General features: G+C 44.6%; 4 protein-coding genes across 10 annotated transcripts in view; 1 reads left to right on the top strand and 3 right to left on the bottom strand.

The window, feature by feature from the left end:
- Positions 1–1,421, bottom strand: part of DNAI7 (dynein axonemal intermediate chain 7) — a 28,510-nt gene extending 27,089 nt beyond the window's left edge. Inside the window, exon 1 of the mRNA XM_054988890.1 lies at positions 1,403–1,421. Coding sequence (XP_054844865.1) covers positions 1,403–1,405 — 3 coding nt within the window. The 5' untranslated portion in view covers positions 1,406–1,421. The remainder of the gene's footprint in view (positions 1–1,402) is intronic.
- Positions 1,422–2,076: 655 nt separating this feature from the next.
- Positions 2,077–3,935, top strand: ETFRF1 (electron transfer flavoprotein regulatory factor 1). 2 transcript variants are annotated; one of them, XM_054988830.1, is made up of 3 exons: positions 2,077–2,179; positions 2,653–2,731; positions 2,816–3,935. In XM_054988830.1, the coding sequence occupies exons 2-3, from the start codon at positions 2,687–2,689 to the stop codon at positions 3,029–3,031; spliced, it is 261 nt and encodes an 86-aa protein (XP_054844805.1). In that variant the 5' UTR covers positions 2,077–2,179; positions 2,653–2,686; the 3' UTR covers positions 3,032–3,935. The 2 variants fall into 2 exon arrangements, with proteins under 2 accessions (XP_054844805.1, XP_054844804.1); XM_054988829.1 differs by having other exon boundaries at positions 2,117–2,218.
- A 6,046-nt stretch (positions 3,936–9,981) lies between these two features.
- The window catches only part of KRAS (KRAS proto-oncogene, GTPase), a 42,735-nt gene continuing 30,480 nt past the window's right edge, over positions 9,982–22,236 (bottom strand). For 3 of the 6 annotated variants that reach the window (XM_054989079.1, XM_054989082.1, XM_054989083.1), the window contains exons 5-6: positions 17,868–17,991; positions 10,092–10,178 (exon numbers count right to left, since the gene is read on the bottom strand). In XM_054989079.1, the coding sequence (XP_054845054.1) occupies positions 17,872–17,991 (120 nt within the window). In that variant the 3' untranslated portion in view covers positions 10,092–10,178; positions 17,868–17,871. Of the gene's footprint in view, positions 10,179–16,315; positions 16,317–17,867; positions 17,992–22,236 lie in introns of all 6 variants that reach the window. The other 3 variants (XM_054989084.1, XM_054989081.1, XM_054989080.1) reach the window with 3 other exon arrangements.
- Positions 15,518–16,983, bottom strand: LOC129336092 (fatty acid-binding protein, adipocyte-like). Its single transcript, XM_054989085.1, is given in 2 exon segments — positions 15,518–16,066; positions 16,068–16,983. Coding segments are annotated over 2 exon segments (390 nt in total). The 5' UTR covers positions 16,295–16,983; the 3' UTR covers positions 15,518–15,903.

The raw sequence follows: 22,236 nt of genomic DNA, 5'->3' as shown, positions 1-22,236 counted from the left end.
TCACAGAAAGAGCGGTGTTTGCAGATGGGGTTTTGCTGTCTTTCCTTGGATGACATTGGGAAAAGGCTTCTAAATGGGACGGGGACCAGAAAAACGACTGAAGTGGAAGGTGTGGGCATCTTTCACAGGAAACAAAGCAGATGCAGGGAAGTATCAGCATCATCTGTTGAATTTCTGCCTGATCTGCAGATGTTAAAGGTACAGCAGCCCCCTTTGGGCTTTGCACAGATCCTGGGCAGTTTAACGAAAACAAAAATTGCATCCTTTCTACTGATGTTCAGTAAGAAGAATATCATATAATATAAGACCGTATATATCTAACTGCTAGAAATTCTAAATCTCAGGATGTGAGATGATTTTCAGAGCTTCTCAGGTTTTCCAGTGTGAGCATTAAAATCTCAGAATGGGGGAATCTGTTCTTCCAGGGCAGTCTATTATCTTATCAGCTTGGGAGTTTCTGCAATCAGCTATGCCTTCATGTTAGTTAGGCTCCAAAGCCCTTTTCATCTAGGGTTGCCAGGTCCAGGTTGGGAAATTCCTGGAGATTTTGGGGGTGGAGCCAGAAGAGGGTGGAGTTTGGGGAGGGGTATTGAGGTATAATTCCATAGAGTTCACCCTCCAAAACAGCCATTTTTTCCAGGGGAACTGATCTCTGTTGCCTGGACATCAGTTGTAATTCCAGGAGATCTCCAGCTATCACCTGGAGACTGGCAACCCTATTTCCATCCCAGCCACTGTTAACATGCCCCAGTGTAGGGTTGCCATCTCCAGGTTGGGAAATCCTGGAGATTTGAGGGGTGGAGCCTGGAGAGGGCAGGGTTTGAGGAGGAGAGGGACCTGAGTGGAGTATAATGCCATAGAATCCACCCTCCAAATTAGCCATCTTCTCCAGGGGAACTCATTTCTGTATTCTAGAGATTAATTTTAATTCCAGGAGAGCTTCAAATCCCTCCTGGGGGTTGGCAACTCAATGCCTCACTAACGGCCAGGTTCCACCTCCAGAGCCTAATATAGATTGATGGACTTGAATTTAAATTTTTCTTCCTTTTCAAGAGCATAAAACAGTGCATTCATTAATTATTGGTTAATTCGTGATCCCTAAACTGTTAGTTAATTATCCCTAAATTAATCCCTAGATTAATTATCCTTAAATTATCCCCCATCCTTACATGAAGAAATAATTAACTGAATGCAAAAAATGTGGGATACATTTGCATATTTCAGAGAAAATAAAATTATAAAACACATCAGGAATATTATGCTGTGGGTTTTGTAAAAGCGTTTGAGGACAGCAGAGGTTATATGAATGGAAGCTGGCATGAAGTTAATATCTATTTGCATGCAGAGATTTAGGCTAATCCCTCCCCCCCTAAAAAGAACTTTGGCCTTCTTCCCTTCTCACCATTTTGCCGCTTCCTCCAAGCTTCCCAGGCAAACTCAGCTGGAAAGTTGTTTACACCTCCCGCCCCTGGTTTCCAGGACAACCAGCTCCGCCGCTACGCAGGCGCAGTGCATGGCAGAACTCTCCTTGGGATTTCGTCACCGAAACATTGGCTCTAAAGGGGCAGCTGCAGGATTAAAATGTATCTCCACGTCCGGTTCCAAATTGAAAGGAATACTCTGAGTGGGTAAGCAACCGAGAGCCCTGAGGATTTGGAGTTGAACCGAGTCCGTTTTTATTATTTTATTTTAAATTATTTCTATTGCTTTTACTTTAAAATATTTTTTTATTCTTTATGATTTTATTTTAATTTTTCATTGTTTAAATCATTTAATTTTATAATTTTTATTTTACTTTTCATTATTTTATTTTTTATTATTTTATTTAAATTTAATTATTTTATAGTAGCGTCCTTTGGAAGGGAACGGAGAGGCTCCCCACCGCTTCCCCCGTTCCTTCTTGCCCCTCTAATGGAGATCGCCTAACAGAATCCGGAAGCGAAAATAGTCCCTACCACTATTTGCTTACCTCTGTGACGTACACGCCGTCCCATCTCACGTGGCTTCGCATTCTACGCAGGCGCAGTAGCCTCTCTAATACCCGGGCCTCCCAACGGCCGAGCGATTGACCGCTCCAATAACCCCGTAATTCTGCGCAGCTGCACTAAGGCTGAGAAACAGCTACCGCCCTCTTCATCGTGCGCAAGCGCACTACTCATCCACTTCCTCAAACGTCTGGGTAGGTTTTGAAGCTGCTGATGGTTTAAGGACTGAAAAGGTACAAAAGTGGCTGGAGGGTTGCCAACCTCCAGATGCGCTGGAGAGTGTAGGCGGTGGAGCTAGTATAAGTTATTCTCATTGTTTCCCTGGCTATTTTCTGCCTGCTTTTATAGAGGTAAGGGAGGATGCAGAAGCAAAGTTGCCAACTGAGTCCTAGGGTTGCCAACTTTGGGTTTGGAAACTCTTGGAGATTGGAGGGGGGAGCTTGGGGCGGGCCGGAATTGGAGGGGGACCTCAACGGGATATAACGCCATAAATTCCACTCTCTGAACCAGCTGGTTTTTGCATGGATCCAGAGGAGTTAGCCGTGCTAGTCTGTAGTCGCAAAATAGTAGAGGCCAGTAACACCTTTAAGACTAACCAGCTTTATTGTAGCATAAGCTTTCAAGAACCTGATGCTTTACGGCTAATGTTAAAATGATTGTTCTTCAGGTAAATGCCAGTGCAGAGGATATGCTCGTGAATTATGGCCAATCCCTTAAGATACGAAGTATTGACTCTTTACAAAAATGTAAGTTCTAAGTAGTAACGGACGGGATACAAACGAAACTTACTGGACGCCTGTAACGTCCGATGCTTTGTGTGTGTTTTCCAGTTGCTGTATCTCGGAAAGGAGTATCCGAAAGGAGCGGACTACTTTCGAACCCGGCTGAAGGCAGCTTTTGTGAAAAACAAGGATGTCCGAGACCCAGAAAAAATTAAAGAGCTCATCGCTCGAGGGGAGTTTGTCATCAAAGAGCTGGAAGCTTTATACTACCTGCGGAAATACCGAGCTCTCAAACAGCGTTACTATGAGGACGATGATAAGTGATCCGCAGTGCTGTTGTGGGAGTTGGCAAAGGTGTAAGCAAACGGCAAGGGATTGATCTACAATAAAAAAATAGCATTACGGCAGGATCACAGAAACATAGAGTTGGAAGGGACCTCCAGTCCAACCTCTAGGATCCCTGGCCAAACTGACCTGGGGAAAATTACTTCCTGATGCCAATGTGGCGATTGGCATTACCCCGAGCGTGTAAGAAAAGGCCACAAGAACTAAGCACTGGTGTAACTTCCTGCCCTCCTCCTTGTGATCTGCCAAGGTTCACAGAACCAGCATTGCCATGCATGAACCCAGCTTATTGCTGGGTCCACACATACTCGTAACTGGAAAATCAGAAAGTAAACTCTCTTACCTCTGATGTACAAATATAAATGTGCAGGTTAATTGTAGTTAATCCAGGCTTGAAATCCTGGGAGACTAAATTCTGGTTTAGAGTCCTACTTTGTGTGACAGGGAGAATTAACTCCATTTAAGCCACATGCCTGCATTTGTGCGATAGGTAGTCTATCTGAGATTCTCTATGTATCCCAGCTTAATGGAGGTTAAAAGTGAAGCCCAGCGCAGCCCGTGTGCAGTCATTTCTTAGGAACCTTTCTATTCCTCCAAAAGGCATCTGTTGTTGTAAAATCTATATACTAGATTAGCATGGCAAAGAAAAACACCCTGTTAAAAAGGAGGGTGAGGTTGATGTTTGAACTTTGGCAGTCAGTGAAGGAAGAGAGACTCTGGAAAGGGATGAACTACAAGCAGGGTATGGGTGATATTAAAGGAACTGGAAATTTTGTGCCAAACAGACTTGAATGCCATAACTGAGATATGCCTACTGCTACTTGCGATCTTCATTTTGTAAAAATGATTATTCTTTTCAGAAATAAAGATTTGAGCACATTGACATGGGTACTTAGCATCAAATCAGACAGATATGTTTGATTTATCTACCGCCCTTCAGAACAATTTAATGCCCACTCAGAGTGGTTTACAAAGTATGCCATTATCATGCCCACAACAAAACACCCTGTGAGGTGGGTGGGGCTGAGAGGGCTCCAGAGAACCGTGACTAGCCCAAGGTCACCCAGCTGGCTTCACATGGAGGAGTGGGGAATCAAATCCGGCTCTCCAGATTAGAGTCCTGCCGCTCTTAACCACTACACCAAACTGGCTCTGCTGCCTTATGACACTTCAGTGTATATGGGGGCATTTTAGTTATTTAAAAACTTTACAGAACCATCCTCGTGGAGAGGAGAGGGTAAGCAGTTGCAAACCTGAACTGCTATGATCCCCCTCCATTTTCCACTTAAGTGCTAATTATGGTGGACAAAGGCACATACGTATATTCGAATAAACAAAAAGTGCCGGTGAACTCAAAGCAACTACCCACAGAAGAGGCAGCCGGTTGAGCCTCTGTTTTGCTCTGGCCTTCGCCCACCTTCCAGTCGGCCTCTTGTCAGGTCAGGTCGTTCTGTGGGCTGTCTGTATCCGGAGTGATGAGATCAGCCCTACTGCTCCCCATGCGGAATCGCCCTTGGAAAAGGAAGTTGTAGCGTTGTCTGCTGTTCTCAAAGCAACCTGCACGCTTTTGTTCAGTGGCTCTTGCAGAAACAGTGGTTAGGCTCTCACGAGGGCAGGAAATTCTTATTCTCACTTATTTAAAACATTTTTAGCTATAAGAATGAAATCATAGAGTTCGAAGGGACCTCCAGGGTCATCTAGTCCAACCCCGGGCACAATGCAGGAAATTCACGACTACCTCCCCTTCCCCCACACACACCCAGTGACACTTTCTCCATGGCCAGAAGATGGAAAAACGCTGTCAGGATCCTTAGCAAAACCGGCCTAGGGAAAACTGCTTCCTGACCCCAAAGTGGTGATTGGCCGTACCCGGCTATGTAAGAAGGAGCCACAAGAACTAAGCACTGATGCAACCCTTCCTGCCCTCCCTCTCCTGATCTGCCGAAGTTCACAGAATCAGCATTGCTGTCAGGTGGCCATCTAGCCATCTGATGCACCTCAAATTTTAATTTGGGCGGGGGGGGGAGAGTAAATTAGCCCGTAATTTCAAAAATAATACTCTTACAAACCCTTCTGTAAGATGCACCGGTGACGTGCCGAGCAGGGAGGTGCCTTGAAGAATCCACAGAACAGAGCAGGATGTAGGAGAAACCTCTCTCAAAATCACAGCCGAACAACAGAAACACATTTTTTTATTAATCACAACAGAAGCAATATTTGTGACAAATCAACGTTTTTCATTTCACTTCACAGCAGGTGCTGCTAACGAGAACAGTGGTCATTTTTTAAAAAATTTAATGTGACCAACATTCTGAGGTCACGTTAACTGAAGCAAGGGGGGGAAAGAAAATCACCCAAATTACATTGCATATATTCAGCTTCTCCCCCCCCCCCCCCGCCGTGAAAAAAAAAACCCCAAGAGAGCACAATGTACAAAACGTGTTATGTTTAGTTTATACTATACAAAAATAGTTAAAATACATTCTAGGTAAACACATTGCATTTTAAGAAACAGTTCTAGTTAAGAGATTTGGCACATGAGAGGGAAGAGAGGTGTGTGTATTTTTTTTCCCAACATGAAAACAAAGACAACGAAATCATTAAGCCATTCTAGGAACAGCACAACCGAAGAACGTGATCCGCCATAGCACTGCGCCTGTGCAACTGCCATTCATTTCAATACTACTACTTTTGTATGACAGAAAGAAATGAAGGGAAGCCATTTTGCCCCAGCACTTGGTGAATTCCTCCCTATGTATGTTTTATGGACCTTCATCCATGAAATCCCCCCCTTCACCCCCACGGGTCATCATTTGAACTTTGGAAGGTGGCGGGTGCCCGTGTATCTGCACCGTGGACCCAAACAAGGAAACAGATTCACCAGCGTTGCATGGCTCGGGCCGGGTTTCCAACAGCTGGATGAGGCGGAGTTGCTGCAATGTGGGTTCGTAAGCATTTTTTACTTGCCAAGTATTTCTTCTGAAGGCCGTGCCAAATGCAATGAGATTGGGATCATGTCAAAGCACTGCGCTCTATTGTGCGATTCGCCCCATTTCATTAGGGGACGGATCCTTCTTAGGAACCTAGTCTGAAGCAATGGGGTCTTTGCAATGTCGTCTGCCAGCAAAGTGAATGCCTTCTTTAGAGGCGCTTGTCAGTTCATCTCCGCAAGTCTGAGAAGGCTGTTAAGGACTCTCCTTTATTCCTGGGGGAACAACCCGAGACGTCTGCGCGCTCCAGCCGTCAGTCTCTCTTTTTAATTGTTCTGAACCACCCAGCAGGGCTTACCATATACTGGATTATCAAAAGCTGACAAATTACTTGAAAGGGACTCTCATATGCTGCACCCTTTGGAACCTGATGCAAACATTGTGGCGGTGGAAAGTGACTTGATGGCACTTCCCTCCACCGCCACAATGTTTCCATCGTGGCTGACTTACGGTGACTCCTGCTGGGGTTTTCAAGGCAAGACACAAACAGAGGTAGCAACCCTGGTCCTTGCTGGAAGTCTCCCATCCAACTGCTAACCATAGCGGACCCTGTTTAGCTTCCAAGATCTGATGAGATCGTGCTTGCCTACCAAAAATGAACAGTGCGGGGGGAGAGAGAGATTGACCTTTTTTTGCCCTAATCCTGCAGTTTGTACTGCAAGAGCAGCAAGAGCTGTCATTCTTGTAATTTATTTGCTGCCTTAGAGCTTGGCTGTTTCCCCTGTTTACATTAGCAGAAGCAGCCACTTACGCTTGAAGCCAGAGCAGCATTTGATGTTATTGTTAGCACAAAAAGGCAAATGAAGGACGGGCTGACGACATTTCATCCCCCTGCCATAGCTTCGCACTTCAGGGTCACTGGACTTGCACCAATTGCTAGCAAGCTTACTTTCAGGCAAACCCTACCGATCTCACGTAACTAAGTTTGCTTAGGATTGGCCTTTCAGCAGTTGAGAGAAGAAGAGAACAGGAGGATTGTTTACGGTCGGGGAAATTGCCAGATAAGACAACTGCCTGAGACACAGTTCTCATGCGGAGAACTAGGGCTTCATACAGAGACTAGGGTGTTGGGAATGTTTCACGAGAGGCTTTTCAGCAGAATTCAAAGATCTCACCACAGATCACAGTGACTTCAAGATACCAGGGGGAAAAGGGGAAGTGACATGCCTCGGCCTGAGTTCCTACAACAATGAAAACTGGATTTCAGCACTGGCAAGGATTGAGGATGCTGAGTGAAGGAGCGGATTCTATAGTTGATGGAGCTGATTCTGTACGTGCTCATTTAAAATTGTAAGACTAGTTACAATTCGTTAAAATGAGCAGGGGACCAGTGAGACTTGTGGGCAGGGACTCTCACCCCCCCCTCCCACTCCCCCACCTGGCCAGCCAACACACCTGCAGCACTGCCACCGTTCCTGCTCCTCCTTCCTGCTGAGGGCTGGAGGCATCAACAGGGCTGGTGTAAACAACAGGCTCTCTAGTGACTCTATTCAGATGCCTCTTTCCCTCTCCGCTTACAGTAGGTTTGCTGCACATGTGCAGAAAACATCCCTCTGTTTGGATCCCCCTCCACACACACACTTTCCTGCAAAATGGGGGGGGGGATCCCCCAGATCTGCAGAAGAATGCCCTTATCTGAACCTGGCCCTATTTCCTGGGACTATCAATCCACATTGGGGGGCCAGGTTCAGAATTAGATCCAGAATTCCATTTCCAATTCAACAAATCCATTTCTACCTGCTTCTAAAGAAAAGGAACGCTGCATGAAGATGGCAAATGGAACGGGAGATGAGGAGAAGCCTTGGCAAGCAGCACGTGCATGTAAAGGGCATAAACTATAGGTAAGTGGGTAGATAGGTAGGTAGAAACAGGTAGGTACGGGGTGTGTGTGTGTGTGAGAGAGAGAGAGAGAGAGAGAGAGAGAGTGAGTGTTTGTGTGTGGAATCCTGTTCACTTGGAAGCTAAACAGTCAGCCCTGGTTAGTACTTGCACGGGAGACCACCAAGGAAGTCCAGGGTTGCTCTATAGAGACAGCCAATAGCAAACCCCTCTGAAAGCATCTTGCACTGAAAACTATCGGGTTGCCATAAGCCGGCTTCAACTTGATAGCAAAAAAAGGTAAGTCTGATAATGCAACACAGGAAACGGCCCTTAGCTACAGAAATATGAAAGTATGAAATGCCTCCCCCCCCCTCACAATGAATAGGCACCCAAAAGAAATGAATGGAGGTAAAGGAACAAGGTAAAACAGGAGATTGTAATCTCAGGACAAATCTTTTACCCACAAATGAAATTTGCAAGATACTGGACAGCTATGGCTGCCTGGCACCAAGAGAAATGAAGAGCATAATCCACTGTGAACATCTCCCACACACATCCCATTGAAATGAATGGATCTGCACCAGTGTTTTATTCTAGCACAACTCCCACAACTTGTTCCAGTGGCATTAGTGCAGGAAACTTTCTAGGCCTGGTTGCTTCTCTTGCAAACACAACATACACATTAGGTTTACGTAATTCATTACCACAAACCAACCTAATTAGAAAATGTATTCTCCCCCCGCCCCCGTTTTTGTAACGTTTTCTTTTTTTTTTTAATAGAAAAAATAGTTAATTTTAAAGAGTGTGGTCTGTCAAAGACTACAGTGGGGGGAGAACCTTTTGTTGTGAGAACTCTTTAGTTTTCTTTACATTTATTCAAGTTGACTGGAAGTGCTACAAGAAAAGTTGTCTTGGAACGAAAGTGATAGGAAGGCTTTAAAAGGCTTCTGGTGTACCAATATTGCCACCATCAGAAGCAAATCATCCTTAAAAGCAAAACAATGGATGGGGAAACCTGGATCTCTTGCTCAAAGCCGATAAAGAACAGGGGAAGCTGAACAGATACTGCAGCCAAGGGTATTAATGTGTTATTTTTTATAAAGTGATTCAGGAGGACCAGTTTGAGGCAATATAAAAACGTCCCAAGCTTAACACACACACACACGCACACCCCGCCCCGTTAAACTGGAGCTTGAGAATCCACCATTTCACCAGCCTCAAAAGTCAATGAACACCTCTCTGAGAACTCTGACTTTGGATCCTAAACCCTGCTCAATTGTGGCTCTCACAGCCTCATCACCTGTACCTCTTCCATGCAACGGAGATACTTTTTTTCCTTTTGTATGACTTGCTGCCCCTTTCTTACAGTCCCCAAAACTGGCCCACTGCTTCTCCGTGGTCCGATGCTTGACTAGTCACTGGACCTCAGCAACTACCTTCCATCTCCAACCACCAAGGATCTGCGGTGCTGTATGTCATCTGGATGTCTCTTAAGTGCGGCAGACCAAAGGATCTCAAAATCACACAGGCTATTATTCATCCTTATGCAAAACCACCCCTGCAGTGCCTACTGGTCTAGCCCCTACCCCACAACCTTCTGTCTCCTCCCACCATGGGATGCTTCATTCTCCTCTGGCCTCTGCATTTTTTCACATGGCAGGAACTCTCCCAAGTCTTTGGAGGAAGGGAAAGGTGCTCTATTCTGCCCATTCATCACTCTCCGCTTCTTGAGGAACGTAAGCACCTAGGCATGAAGAGATTCCCACCTGTTATTGCAGCTGAAATGCTTCTCTCCCTCTCACCCCCCACACTCCCTGCAAAGAACTGCACAGACGCGCAGGTAGCGTAACCGAATGGTAAGTCCAGCCCCGGTAAAGAACAAAACAGTCACAACTTTCAGGGAAGAAGACATTAGCAAGTTTGCATGCACCAAAGTACCCTGAATAAGAGTTTCCAGGTATTGTTTTTCACAGGCATTGCCAGGTTTGAGAACCGACGCTCAACAGATTACTGGCACTTAAGAGGAATAATTTCCATCGCCATTGAAAGCAAACATCCAGATAAAAAGGCCAACAGGTTCAGAAAGCAGAAAGTTTTAAGTAATGCTAAAAATGTGTGTGCTAATAATTTAGTGTAATGGTACAAAAAATGAATGACATTTACTGACGTACACCTTCAGGAGAAAGGGTAAATTGCATTTACATAATTGTACACTTTGTCCTTGACTTCTTTTTCTTCTTTTTCCCATCTTTGCTCATCTTTTCTTTGTGCTTTCGGATTTCCCGAACTAACGTGTAGAAGGCGTCGTCAACACCCTGCAAAGAAACGCAGTGTCTTTAATACCAAGTTACACATTTTCAGTTGTTACTTAAATACTGCTGTCGCTCACTGTGTAGCTTCAGTCCTTATTAGTTATACACAAGATGTTGTGGCATGAGATTCACATGGGCTACTTATGGGGTTTGGGCAGGCAAAATTCTTTATGATCATCATTTCATTTATTTTCTGGAGAGGCCATGAATCCCATTTTACTAATAGGCCATCAGCCAACACCCACCACCAGGGAAATTACTCTCTCTCTGTCGAGTTTAGGTAGATGCACCTCTGCTGACTTTGGATTCGTGATTTTCCAGCAGCGTTTCCCACAGTTTTGATTTGCTCGGGATACCTTTCAAAAGATGCATACCCCAAAGCCGTTTTTGCACCCTGCCAGTTTCAGAGTCTGAGACTATTTCATTAAAAGCGAGTGCCTATTTGAAGGGGGGGAAAGCTTCCAGGTGATTTGGAAGAGAGTTGTGATATAGTGAAACAATTATTAGGCACATCCCTCCCTCTCTCTCTCTCACACACACACACACGTCACAGCGCATTTTAAAATAATCTGTTTCAGATTTAACTTTTGGATAAAATGGTTTACAGCACTCAAGAGTTTGGGCTGTTACTCCGTTCCCTGATTCCCTCTTTTAGCCTGTAACTGGACACTTTATAATAAACACTGCCTCTCTACCGAAGCATTAGCCACTGGGCAAATGGCTGGCCACTGGGTGGAACTGGATTCTGGGCTAGACAGACCATTGATCTGATTTGGCAGGGCTCTTCTTATGTCCACAAAGGCAGGAGACCATTCATCCTAGAAAAGTTGTCAGTGCCGACCGCTGGAGCAGAGAGATACACCTCCTAAAACAAGATGGCAGCATCCCTGCTGCCAGCGCCAAAGTCTTACCGGAAAGTAACATTCCAATAAGCTGCCATCACTGGCAAAGCAGGCTGAACGGTTTCAGGCTGCCTCTAGGTAAAGTTATCTTTTAACAGTGCATATGAAACAAGTGCCTATGAAGCATCTGCGTATGAAGGAAGGAATCACTTCTCTTCACAGGCCTATCCGTTTGTTAAGGGGGCTACACCAAGCCAACATTTTACCCCGGGTTTGACCCCGCCAGCTTTTTCACTCAACCTTGCCCAATTCCCCTTTTTAATACAGCCCTCATCTCACACGGCTCTTGTATATGCAGGTCCCATGATCCCCAGCACACCTTTTGGGGTGGTCAGAGGGGAGCCCTCCTTCCTTCATCACCAGCTGAAAAGTAGGCTGGGTCCAACCCCTCACTCCCTGCTGCTCTTGCACTGCTGTCCTATAGTGACAGACTCTAGTTTGAGTCTAGTGTAATCAACAGGCGTAGACTGCATACGATTGCACTGTAAAGGGCAGAGATTTGCAAGGCTGGCTGTGCCCTGGAGACTTTTACACCCCTCAGCAGTGAAGTCGTCTCTACCACCGGCATATCTTCGGGACCGCCTCTCCCTGTATGTTCTCTGGAGACCACTTCGATCAGCGGATAAATGTTTACTGGTGGTCCCCGGCCCTAAGGAAGCCCGCCTCGCTTCAACCAGGGCCAGGGCTTTTCAGTCCTGGCCCCAGCCTGGTGGAACGCTCTGTCAATGGAGACCCGGGCCCAGCGGGACATATTATCGTTCCGCTGGGCCTGTAAGACAGAGCTGTTCCGCCAGGCGTTCGATGGTTGAAGGGGTTCGATGGTTCGATGCCATGTCAGCCTCTCACCTTTGGGATAGGGGGTTCTCCCCACCATTGCACCTTAATGTATTTGGTTAATTTAATTATTAATGTTTATTGTATGTTGATTTTAGAATTATTGTTTTCTTGTTTTTATTGATTTTAACTGTTGAAGATGGGCGGTTTATAAATTGAAATAATAATAATAATAATAATAATAATAAAATAATAATAATAATAAAATAATAAATAATAATAATAATACCCAAGCTCATTCACATCACATCACAGTGTGCAAGTGAAGACCAGACAGCGCAATCCTATGTAAGCCGCATTTTATTCCATAGGGCTTATTCCCAGGCAAGGTCAGTTCCAAGTTTGGGGGAACCCTGGACAAAGAGTGCTTAGCCCCCTCCCCATGCCCACACTAGGTTCTTGCCTTTCCACCCATGTGCCCCCACTTGATTGGGCGTCCCTTTCCCTGATGGTGGTGGGTACAGCTAGGAGTGCCACCGCCATGGCCACCAAGAAGGCTGATGCTTTGTGCACCACCCACATGCCCTTCTTCAGCTAGACAGCATATGCCGCTGGAAGCAGCGGTGACAAAGTGCTCGCAAGCAGGCAGTGGAAGGGGGTGAGTGCAGGCGTCAGAGGACATCCACACGTAGGGAGTCAGCAGAAGTGGGCCCCACCAGAAGCCACGGGCTCCAGCAGCTGCCCCACCTCGCCACGTGCCAACGCCAGCCCTGCTCCCAGGTTTGTGTTCTTGGGACTCCATCTTAAGTGTCCAAGACAAAACATCAATTCACTTAGGCAGCAGGGTGAGGACTAGGCAAGAGAATACCTAAAAGCAACATTCCACTTCTCCAAAACTTCATCTCAACATCCCACATGGTTTACTAAGACAATAAATCGAATTATCCAAGCATGAATTTTCCATTAAGTGTGGCCATTCTCTGAACCTGTTCCAAAGAATTATAGTTCTAGTTGTCGGCTGCCCCAAAAGAAAATCCTAAGGGAAATCTTCATGGTGCCACAAATCTGCTTGCAGACAACCCCAACTAAAAACTGTCACCCAATATTCCCCTTTCTGTACCAAGCTTGACTTACAGCGAGTTATTTATTTAGAAAACTTTTGTTCTGCCTCTCCAGGAAAATAAAAACAAAATTAAAATCCAGCATTAAAAAGCCAGCCCAACATAAAAACATATACCACAAAAACAGACCACTGACAGTTTAAAATAAGAGTTGCCAGACTAAAATAGTATTTTAAAAAACCCAACACCTTTATTAAAAGCCTGGGTGAACAGACATATTTTGGTCTGGAGCTTGAAAGGAAGCAGCACAGGCACCAGGTAAGCCTCAAGGGGGCAGGCATTCCACAAGTGAGGTGCCAGCACTGAAAAGGCCCTGAGTAGAGGTGGGCATGAACCAAAATACAAACCAAGGTTCGTCACAAACCGGGCTGCTTTTTGGTTTGCAAACAGGTGGTTCTTTGGAGCTCATTTCTGGCGAAATGCGACAAACCGCTATGATTTTTAGAGCGGTTCGTATGGTTCGTTTTTCGGTTTGTCACTGCAGACAGCCTGGCACTGATCAATCTGTTACCTAGGCAATGGGGGACAGTGGGCTTTCTGCAGACCTTCTGCATACCCAGAAGTGACGAACCAATGAATCAAACGAATCAGTTTGCGAACCGGGCAAGCTGACGGTGGTTCGTGGTTCATGAAACGCGATGAACCACAACCCACAATGAACTGCCATTTCCCCAGTTTGAGCTTCCCTCTAGCCCTGAGTAATGATGTGATCATGCTTATATCAATGCATTGTTTCATTCATGCTCTTCAATCTAAACTGCTCTAAACAGGGGTCCCCAACATGGGGCCTGTGAGTGCCATGGCACCTGTTAATACTTTTCTGGGTGCCCACCAAGTATCTTTACAAAGTGGACAGAGTCAAAGCAGGACTTTTTGAGTTTCTGATGTTTACAGTATAATGCTGACAATGGCTTTCTACGAAAGTACTTTATCTGTGCAAATAGCAGAGTAATATTCTAAAAAAAAACAGTAGGACTTACTTCTGACTGAACACAACAAAGCAGCACAACTAAAATGCTCAATACATCTAACTGGAACTTCTACTGAAGTTATCAGCTCTTTCCAATTTAAACACATTTTTAGAATTTAGATGGAAGTTGAGAATAACATCATAGCATCAAATTTTGGTAACTTAAAAAAAAATCATTTATGTTCCTATCAAAATCTGGCCAGAATCTCTTACTGTACACATCACATGTGCAATGAGCTCTCAACAAGTCTTTAGCACCAATGGTCATTATTACAAGAAACAGCGCAGACTGAAAACAGCTAGGTGCATGATAGAACAACTCATCTAAAGCAGAGAAAAAGCCAGGAGAAGCATTTTTTTCCCTTTTCCTTTTGCACAAGTGCATTAGATGCCTGCAGAATGAACACAGATACTGCCAGATGAGGGTTTCTTGGCCAGCTCAATAAATATACTTACTTTGTGTGTATACAAGAAAATTTTTCTAAACCATCTGTTAATTTTAAAAGGCATCCCATTAAACAGAGCTTTTGTCAGTAAAGCTGAACATCTACTAGTAGTTATGTGTAACCTCACCCCCTGACATTTTGTGGCTGGCTCCACCTCCTGTGGCACCCCCTGTCAGAATTCCAAAGGTGCCCACGGGCTCAAAAACATTGGGGACCTCTGCTCTAGAGTCATTCTCCTACTCCTCCCAATTATCTCAACAGGTTTGTTAGTCTAAACCAACGCACTTACTCCACACAATGATTTGAGGCCAGATGAAATTTTCCACTAACAGAAGGCACTTCTGTCAGTAGAACAGAACTTCCCTGCCTCCTTACCTCCCATTATAAGTCTGTTAATTTCCCTGAAATGCTGCTTCTGGGTGACCCTCAAGGAAGAAATGAGGTGCAAATGATGGGTCAAGAGCAGGAAGGGGAAATTGGTGGAAATTTCACCTCCGCTTGCATTAGCTGAACACTTAATAAAATCCTAAGAAGAATTACTCCAGCCTAAGCCCACTGACTTCAGTGGGCTTCGACTAGAGTAACTCTCCTTAGGATTTCACTCTTAGTCTGGATCAAAGCTGATGGCTGCTTCATTTCTCTGTCCATCCTGATAGCCCTTCCTTGTGTTTGCCCCAGTCTTCAGTTTTCCAAAATATGGATCATCAGCATCGGATGCACAGCCAGGTCTAGCTGCCTTGCTGAATGATAAAAGCGTTCCCTTTCAAAGGAATGCCTCGTAGGTCACAATTTTCCTTCTGTGCAACTGTGCTGTATCGATGGGCTCGGGCAGCCAGTTCCTTTGCAAGCCTACTTGGAAATCAGTCTCTCTTAGTTCAGTGAGCCTCACTCCCAAGTACGCTCTAGTATGCACCCAAATGTATATTGTGATTTCCCAGGGTAAAAACCATTCTCTATAGAAAAGCAGTTTTCCAGCATGCGTTCCTCAAATCTGTTTTTCCTTAATATAACTCGCTATGCGTCTTACTTCCATTTACTTGATTTCAAATCTGCTTCAATTTTGTCATTCTTGGTTTTGCTAACACATTCAGCAATGAGCTAGCAACTCCTCCTCAATATTTTGGCTTAAAGAAGGTAGACAAAATGAAGGAAATGAGGAAAAAACACAGTGTACACAGTTTGTGAGAAGCCAGGAAACTAGGAACAAATGATTCTGGTATTTTAAGACTCCGGCTGTAGCTATGATATTCTCCTCTTATTTAACCGAGCACTGTAACCAGAGAAAGCCAACTTGCCGTTTCTTGGGGTCTCTGGAGCTCTTTATCAATAAACTCCCCCCGCAAAAAAAGTTGAGCATTTTTTTGAATAATCACAATGCTTGAGATGAGACAAAGCTGCTTTGGAGTTGGCCAGTAATCAAATCAGTTCTTTGAAGCAATTAGCCTTGCACTGCTTCTGCTCCGTGAACCAAGCTTCTTCCGCTTCAAAGTCCTACTTGTCAAGTGGCAAAAGTCCTCATGCTTTTTCATAGACTCTCGTGGAGACAACATGGTTCATAGCACACTCCGCAGTCAGCTTTCCATCGACAATCTTTCTTTTTATTGTGGTCTCTTTCCCATCCCATTTCTGCACTTGATTGAGATCTCCATTGTCTAGAGTCACAAGACAATATCATCGGCACTGGGTTCTCATCAAACTCTTCTCCCAGCTTGAAGCAAATCTCCGTGCTCTTGAAAGTGCTCTCTGTGCCGATGGTTATAATTTCCCCGTTGCAACTGATAACGTCATTGGCCTTGACAACACCAGTCACCTTCCTAGTAGCAAAGCCCACACCAAGTTCTTTCGTGTAATCATCAAAGTTCTCACTAGAAACCAGCTTCCACGTTCCCAGAAACTGTTCAGACATTATAGCAGATTAACTGAGCACCCTTAACAAACAGTTGAAAGAAACACCACACCGCCCTTTATCAATAAACTTAAGAATAGTAATGATGTAGAGATAGTAATTATTAGCAAATCTTCCCTTGCAACAAGAACCTGCCATAATTTATTGTTTGCATGTGGACACGAGAGATTGCATTTCTGCAAACAGATACATTTTTCTTTCTTTTTAAAATAATCTTAATTTTATTTTTAAAAAATACACAAAACATATGACATCAAAGAAAACTGGCAAAGGAAAAGATTGACAATACCACTGTAATAAACGGGACTGGATTTCTATTTGAGGGTATGACTTTAATTGTTTCTCTGATTGGGCTAAGAATTGATTCAACACCCCTAATAGTCGGAGTATGGTATTTACCTCCCATTTATTACAAACAGACACATTTTTCCAAGAGAAGATCATCTATAAATGTGCTGGATTGCTTAGAGTTAATCACTGAATATTCATCTACGGTTGGTAAAATCTATTGCACTTTGGCAGATTTTAAAGGTTAATAATTTGTTCTCTGGGTTCTGGTTTTATGAATTTATCCTAAATTCCTGAGAGCATCACCAATGCTCTCTTAATCAAACAAACCTTTGCTATAAAAGCTTATTACTTACCGGGGGGGGGGCGAGGGGGACCTAACTGAAGAGAACAAAAATGGGAATCTGGGGTGCATAACCTTTCTCCAAATTCCAACAGCTAGATTATAAAACTACAAACCACTAGATTATAAAACTAGATCAAAGCCCCATACATGCTCATTCTTCATCTGATAACTGCAACATCAAGTGACAACTTCCATGTATTAAAGAGCCTCTACCGATCAATCAATACCACAGCCGCAAGTCATCAGGGATCGAATAACCAAGTGATGAAATGTCAAAGGATGTGCACGTTGCGCAGAACAGCAGTTTAAATCATTTCACAAGTACAACCTGCCAGTAGCATATAAACTAAAAATGTAACTAATTATTAACAAACTCTAGTTATTTAGTATTAGATGCATTTCTGCTAAAGAGCCCTTCACATTGGGAAGTGCCAAAACAACTACACCTCCGAGCCAAAGGGAAAATGGAGAGCAGACGTGCCAATAAATTAATAACCATCCATAGTAAGCATATTTATTTGGTGCAAGATGATAACAGGGAAATTAGCAGATCAGGATCCGGCTACTCATCTTATATTTTATGGAGTGCCAATCACACCTTATGCAGACTCAAGAAAGCAAGCTTCCGTGATAATTCACCATCACTGTGACTGGATGTCACAACTTACTGATCTTAATTTGTCTACTACAAAGGGTGGGGGGAGGCAGGGAGAAGGGACAATCTCAGGAAACTACACAGGTTTAGTCACTACTGCGACCAGATCAAAAGCTTCATGTTCTTAGAGGAGGATGTTGGTGATACAACAGATTTGTGGGTACTTACAATCACTTTGAAATTACTGGAATCACCGCAGATAAGTTGCAAGAGAAATTTGATTTGTATTGGTGATCAGATTTTCCGCCGAACGCTATATGCTCTTAAACGTAAACAAAACTTACCCTGTCACATTAAAAGGCATTTTTTAATTGTCACGCACCCGGGAGTCTTTTCTTCTTTGCTGATTTTTCTCACTCTGTACTGACGGATCTCTCGCACCAGGGTATAAAAAGCATCCTCCACTCTCTGCATTGTAAAACACAACTCCTTTAAAGGTAAATTTTGTTAACCGGGAGGGTGAACAGAACAGAGGTCTCGCTGGGGCAGAAGAAAGCCGCAACTGGAAACTAGACTTTCAGAAAAGCAGCTCAGTGGGTAGATGACTTTATGGAGGGAAGGGCTTAACTGGGGTCAGTGGCAAAGCCCACTGGCTTTTTAAGGATCTATTTCAGGTAGGTAGCTGTGTTGGTCCGCAGTAGAACAGCAGGATTTTATGTCCAGTGGTACCTTAAAGACCGGTAAGATTTTCAGGGTATAAGCTTTTGCAAGTCAAAGCTCAAAGTATCTGAAGAAGGGAGCTCTGGCTCTCGAAGGCTTATATCCTGAAAATCTTGTTGGTTTCTAACGTGCCACTGCACTCGAGTCCTGCTGTTTAAGGATCCGGCCCCTGATATTCATACCTATATAGAAAATATACACATTCATACACCCCTAATACCTAGCACATATGGCAATAGTACTTCCTTTCTCACAAACACCTTGTGAAGATAGTTAAATGGTTTTCAGGCTTTCAGCCTTCAGGGAATGTTTTCCACACTGCCGAGAAATCTCAGTGCATTGCCAAAGGTTCTGGGGTTCCTGCTAGAGCACACACTCCGTTAATATAGGGTGCTACTAGGCCTCCCAGTACGAGACTGGAGCATGCCCTAGAATAGTCCCCATGTAACCACACACTAAAGGGGAAAGTCAGTAGAGATCCGCAAGCAATCTTTCAAAAAAGGTCATCTGCCATTATTTGCTGTCTCAAATGCCAAAACTTCAGAGAATGCAACATGAAAACTAAATCACAATTATTCTCATTTTGCAAGCAAGGCACGAGAGCCAGTGTGGCGTAATGACTAGAGTAATGGTCTACAATAGGGGTGGCCAAACTGCGGCTCGGGATCCGCATGTGGCTCTTCTAGACATATTGTGCGGCTCCCGGAGGACTCTGAGTATCGCCGTGGCCACACATTTTATTTTAGTCTAGTTTATTTCCCTCCCTCTCTTTCCTCTTTTCTTTCCATGTCTTTCCCTCCCTTTGTCTTCCTTCTTTCATTCCGTGTCTTTCATATTTTCAATAAAAATGTCGGGGTTGCCAAGTCTGACTCAGAAAATATCTGGGGACTTTGGGGATGAAGCCTAGCAAGGATATGATGTCACTTTTGTGATGTCACTTCCAAGTCAAAGGTCAGGTGATGGCTCTTCCCAAGCTCCATCCTTTCAGGACACCCCCCCCCAAACTCACCTCCTCGTCTGAAGTCACTTCAATGCATCATGTCTTGCGGCTCTCAAACGTCTGACATTTATTCTATGTGGCTCTTACATTAAGCAAGTCTGGCCACCCCTGGTCTAGGATCTGGGCGATCCAGGTTCGATTCCCCTCCCCGTCACGGAAGCTCGCTGGGTAAACTCGGGCCAGTCACAAACTCTTAGCCTAACCTACCTCAACGGGGTTTGTTGTGAGGAAAAAATGGAGGAGAGGAGAATGACGTTAGCTGCTTCGGGTTCCCATTGGGGAGAAAAGCGAAGTATAAATGAAGTTAAAAAAAAAGAATTCCAAAAGCAGTGCAACGGCAGAAACACAGAGAGGCAATTGGTTTGTTTTGATCACCGTCAAGACGCGAGATAGGATTCTGTTCACCTGCAGTGGGCACAGTTCCCGGGAACGCCTCCTCCAAAAGCCCTGGCTAGTAACAGCGAGTGCTTCCTTTTGCTGTGCTCTGCTGCCCCCCTCTGGTCATTTAACAGAGGTCCCGCAGAAGCCATATCCAGGCAGCTGGGCCCACTGCTCCGGTCCCCAAGAAGAGGAGCTGCGATTCGTTTCAGCAACACGAAAGACAAATGAAGAAAGAGACGCTGTCATCAGCCCCACCACCAGCAAAACTGACGAGCTGCTTGAGAGGAGCCAATTGCAGGAGACACCCCTCACCACAACCGTTTGGAACAGCCACGTAACACAGGGAGGCGTTTAAGTAAACAGCTGGAACTCCGAGTTATCTTTGAAGGATATCCTATAGAAAGTGCTTAAGTTCCTTGGTTACTGTAGGCCAAATTTACCCCATAGGATACATATTAATACGATCACACACACATCCACCGGACAACCGTGGGAGAGCTTTGTGGTGACTGCTATATAGGAAAGGTTGCATCTTTGGTCACTGCCCACTCCGCCACAATTCCCAAGCACTGGCCAGGCTGCTCTTTTGTCACCCCTAATCTCTGCAGCCTTCCACCTTCCCTAAACCTGTTTTCATCCTTCTGTTTTCTAGTATGACCTTAAAATGCTCATATATCAATAGTTTAACTTTTATACACTCAGGACACACATTCGGCCCTAAGCTACAATACAGAAGCCAATTGTAAGTTTTTATCGTTTCATTTTCCTCATCTCTCTTTCCTCTCCCCGCCCTTAAAGAACTAAACAAAATATTGAATGATGTCAACACAAGACCTGTTCGTGGATAGCAACAAGGGCGGCCAGACTATTGCAGAAGAGAGATGGGCACGGGCTTAAACTCTGCTCCCCCTGAAGTTTTCCTCTATTTAATACGGATACACCCAACTATACCTATTCTTAATCTGTGTGCCTCAAATAAGAATGTTTTCTATGAGTTAAGCACTCGAGCAAAGTTGGTGGTAGAGTCACAGCTGACTAACAGTGACTCCTGGCAGGGTTTTCGTGGCAAGAGACTAACAAAAGTGGTTTGCCATTGCCGGCTGCTGCAGCTGGAGGTCTCCCATCCCTGCTTAGCTTCTGAGATCTGATGAGATCAGGCTCACCTGGGTTATCCAGGGCCGGGCAGAGAGGGTCTTGCTGTTGCTGACACTACTTTCTCCTCTGGGCTGTGCCCCTCAGAATTCTCTCTGATGCCAATACCCCTTGTCCTTTCAGAAAACGTATTTCAGGAGAGATTACTAAAAAAGGGACATTCTTGGACAAAATCTTCCTCCCTCCCTGCACCTCAGTCCAGTTCCTGGTCACAAGAGTGGTCTCAACCTTCCCTAAATGCATTCTTTGAAAGCGTTTAGACTTAGGTGATAGCTTTCAGCTTAAAACACTAGTAATAAGAGGGGTTTTTTTTAAGAGTAGCTTTTGAATTGGAAAACGCTCGAAAGAGGCACAAGGCATTAAAGAGCACAGGCAACTGTGTCCTACGGCATGGTCTGAAGGCAGGAGATACTGCTGCCTGTCTGAAACATGTGTGGTTCTGGATCCATATCTCCTGGGGCCTGTTTGTAAGCTGCCTTGAGTCCCAAGGATGAATGGTAAAATATAAAGGCAATATAAATACTATTAAATAATAAAAATGGAAACTAAACCAGTAAAAATACTAACTTTGTTGATGGTGCCGTGCTAAGGCGATTCTACGTCACAGGAAGTGTTGCTAGGCTTGGATTCAGATCCTCGCCTCTCAAAATGAGAGCCAGCCATTGCCCATGGACGGGCAGAAGACAACGTCTTCCATGGGAATCCAAATCCTCTTCCCAAAGCGTCAGAGCACAGCATACCTAACTTCTCCCTACCAGCTCATGGGTTCTAAAATGCCCAAGAGAACATCTATGACACTATGTGGTAGCCGATCCCTCAGATCGAAGCCAATTTTCTTTCACAATAACTTCTAATTTTTTTTCCGGGAGGGAGGCCCTCTTTCACACAAACACCTCAGCACTCGGTACGTAACAGTAACCTGACCAAAGACACTACCTTGTCAAAAATTAATGTTAGAAGGGACCCATCGTGTCCTGTACATGGGCATATGTCAGAACTGCATGCGACACATGATGTTCTCGCCACCTTCCCCATACTGCTTAGCATCACTTGCCCTTCTTCTGTCATCATTCTACTTTTCTGTCTCCTTGACATGTGCTGGATATCACAAGAATACTCGCATGAGGTAAGTGATCCTAAATGTCACAGGGAGAGTAAGGGAGATGCCATTTTCAGGAATATCCCTGGGCCATACACAGAACAAAGCAACACACGGTGCTTCCTGGCCTTTAAACCATTTTAATGTTTAAGTGGTTAGGTTGCAAATCAGCACTCTGCTGGTTTGAATCCCACTACTGCCATGAGCTCAGTAGGTGGCCTTGGAGAAGCCACTCCTCTCAGCCCCAGCTCCCCAACTGTATTGAGGGGATAATAAGAACACTGACCTTGTTCAGAGCTCTGAGTGGGGCAATAATCTTTCTAGAAGAGCGGTATATATTTCAGAAGCGTGGGTTCCTGCC

Source organism: Eublepharis macularius, chromosome 9, assembly GCF_028583425.1.
Source record: "Eublepharis macularius isolate TG4126 chromosome 9, MPM_Emac_v1.0, whole genome shotgun sequence".
NCBI lineage: Eukaryota > Metazoa > Chordata > Lepidosauria > Squamata > Eublepharidae > Eublepharis > Eublepharis macularius.
Note: the sequence above shows the minus strand (reverse complement) of the source record. Positions and strands in the feature narration are given on the sequence as shown.

Bases quoted from the DNA above. Each gene is read 5' to 3' on its own strand.
- ETFRF1 (XM_054988830.1), top strand. From the start codon at position 2,687: ATGGCCAATCCCTTAAGATACGAAGTATTGACTCTTTACAAAAAT. The intron at 2,732-2,815 runs GTAAGTTCTAAG...TGTGTTTTCCAG, and splicing joins TATTGACTCTTTACAAAAAT to TTGCTGTATCTCGGAAAGGA.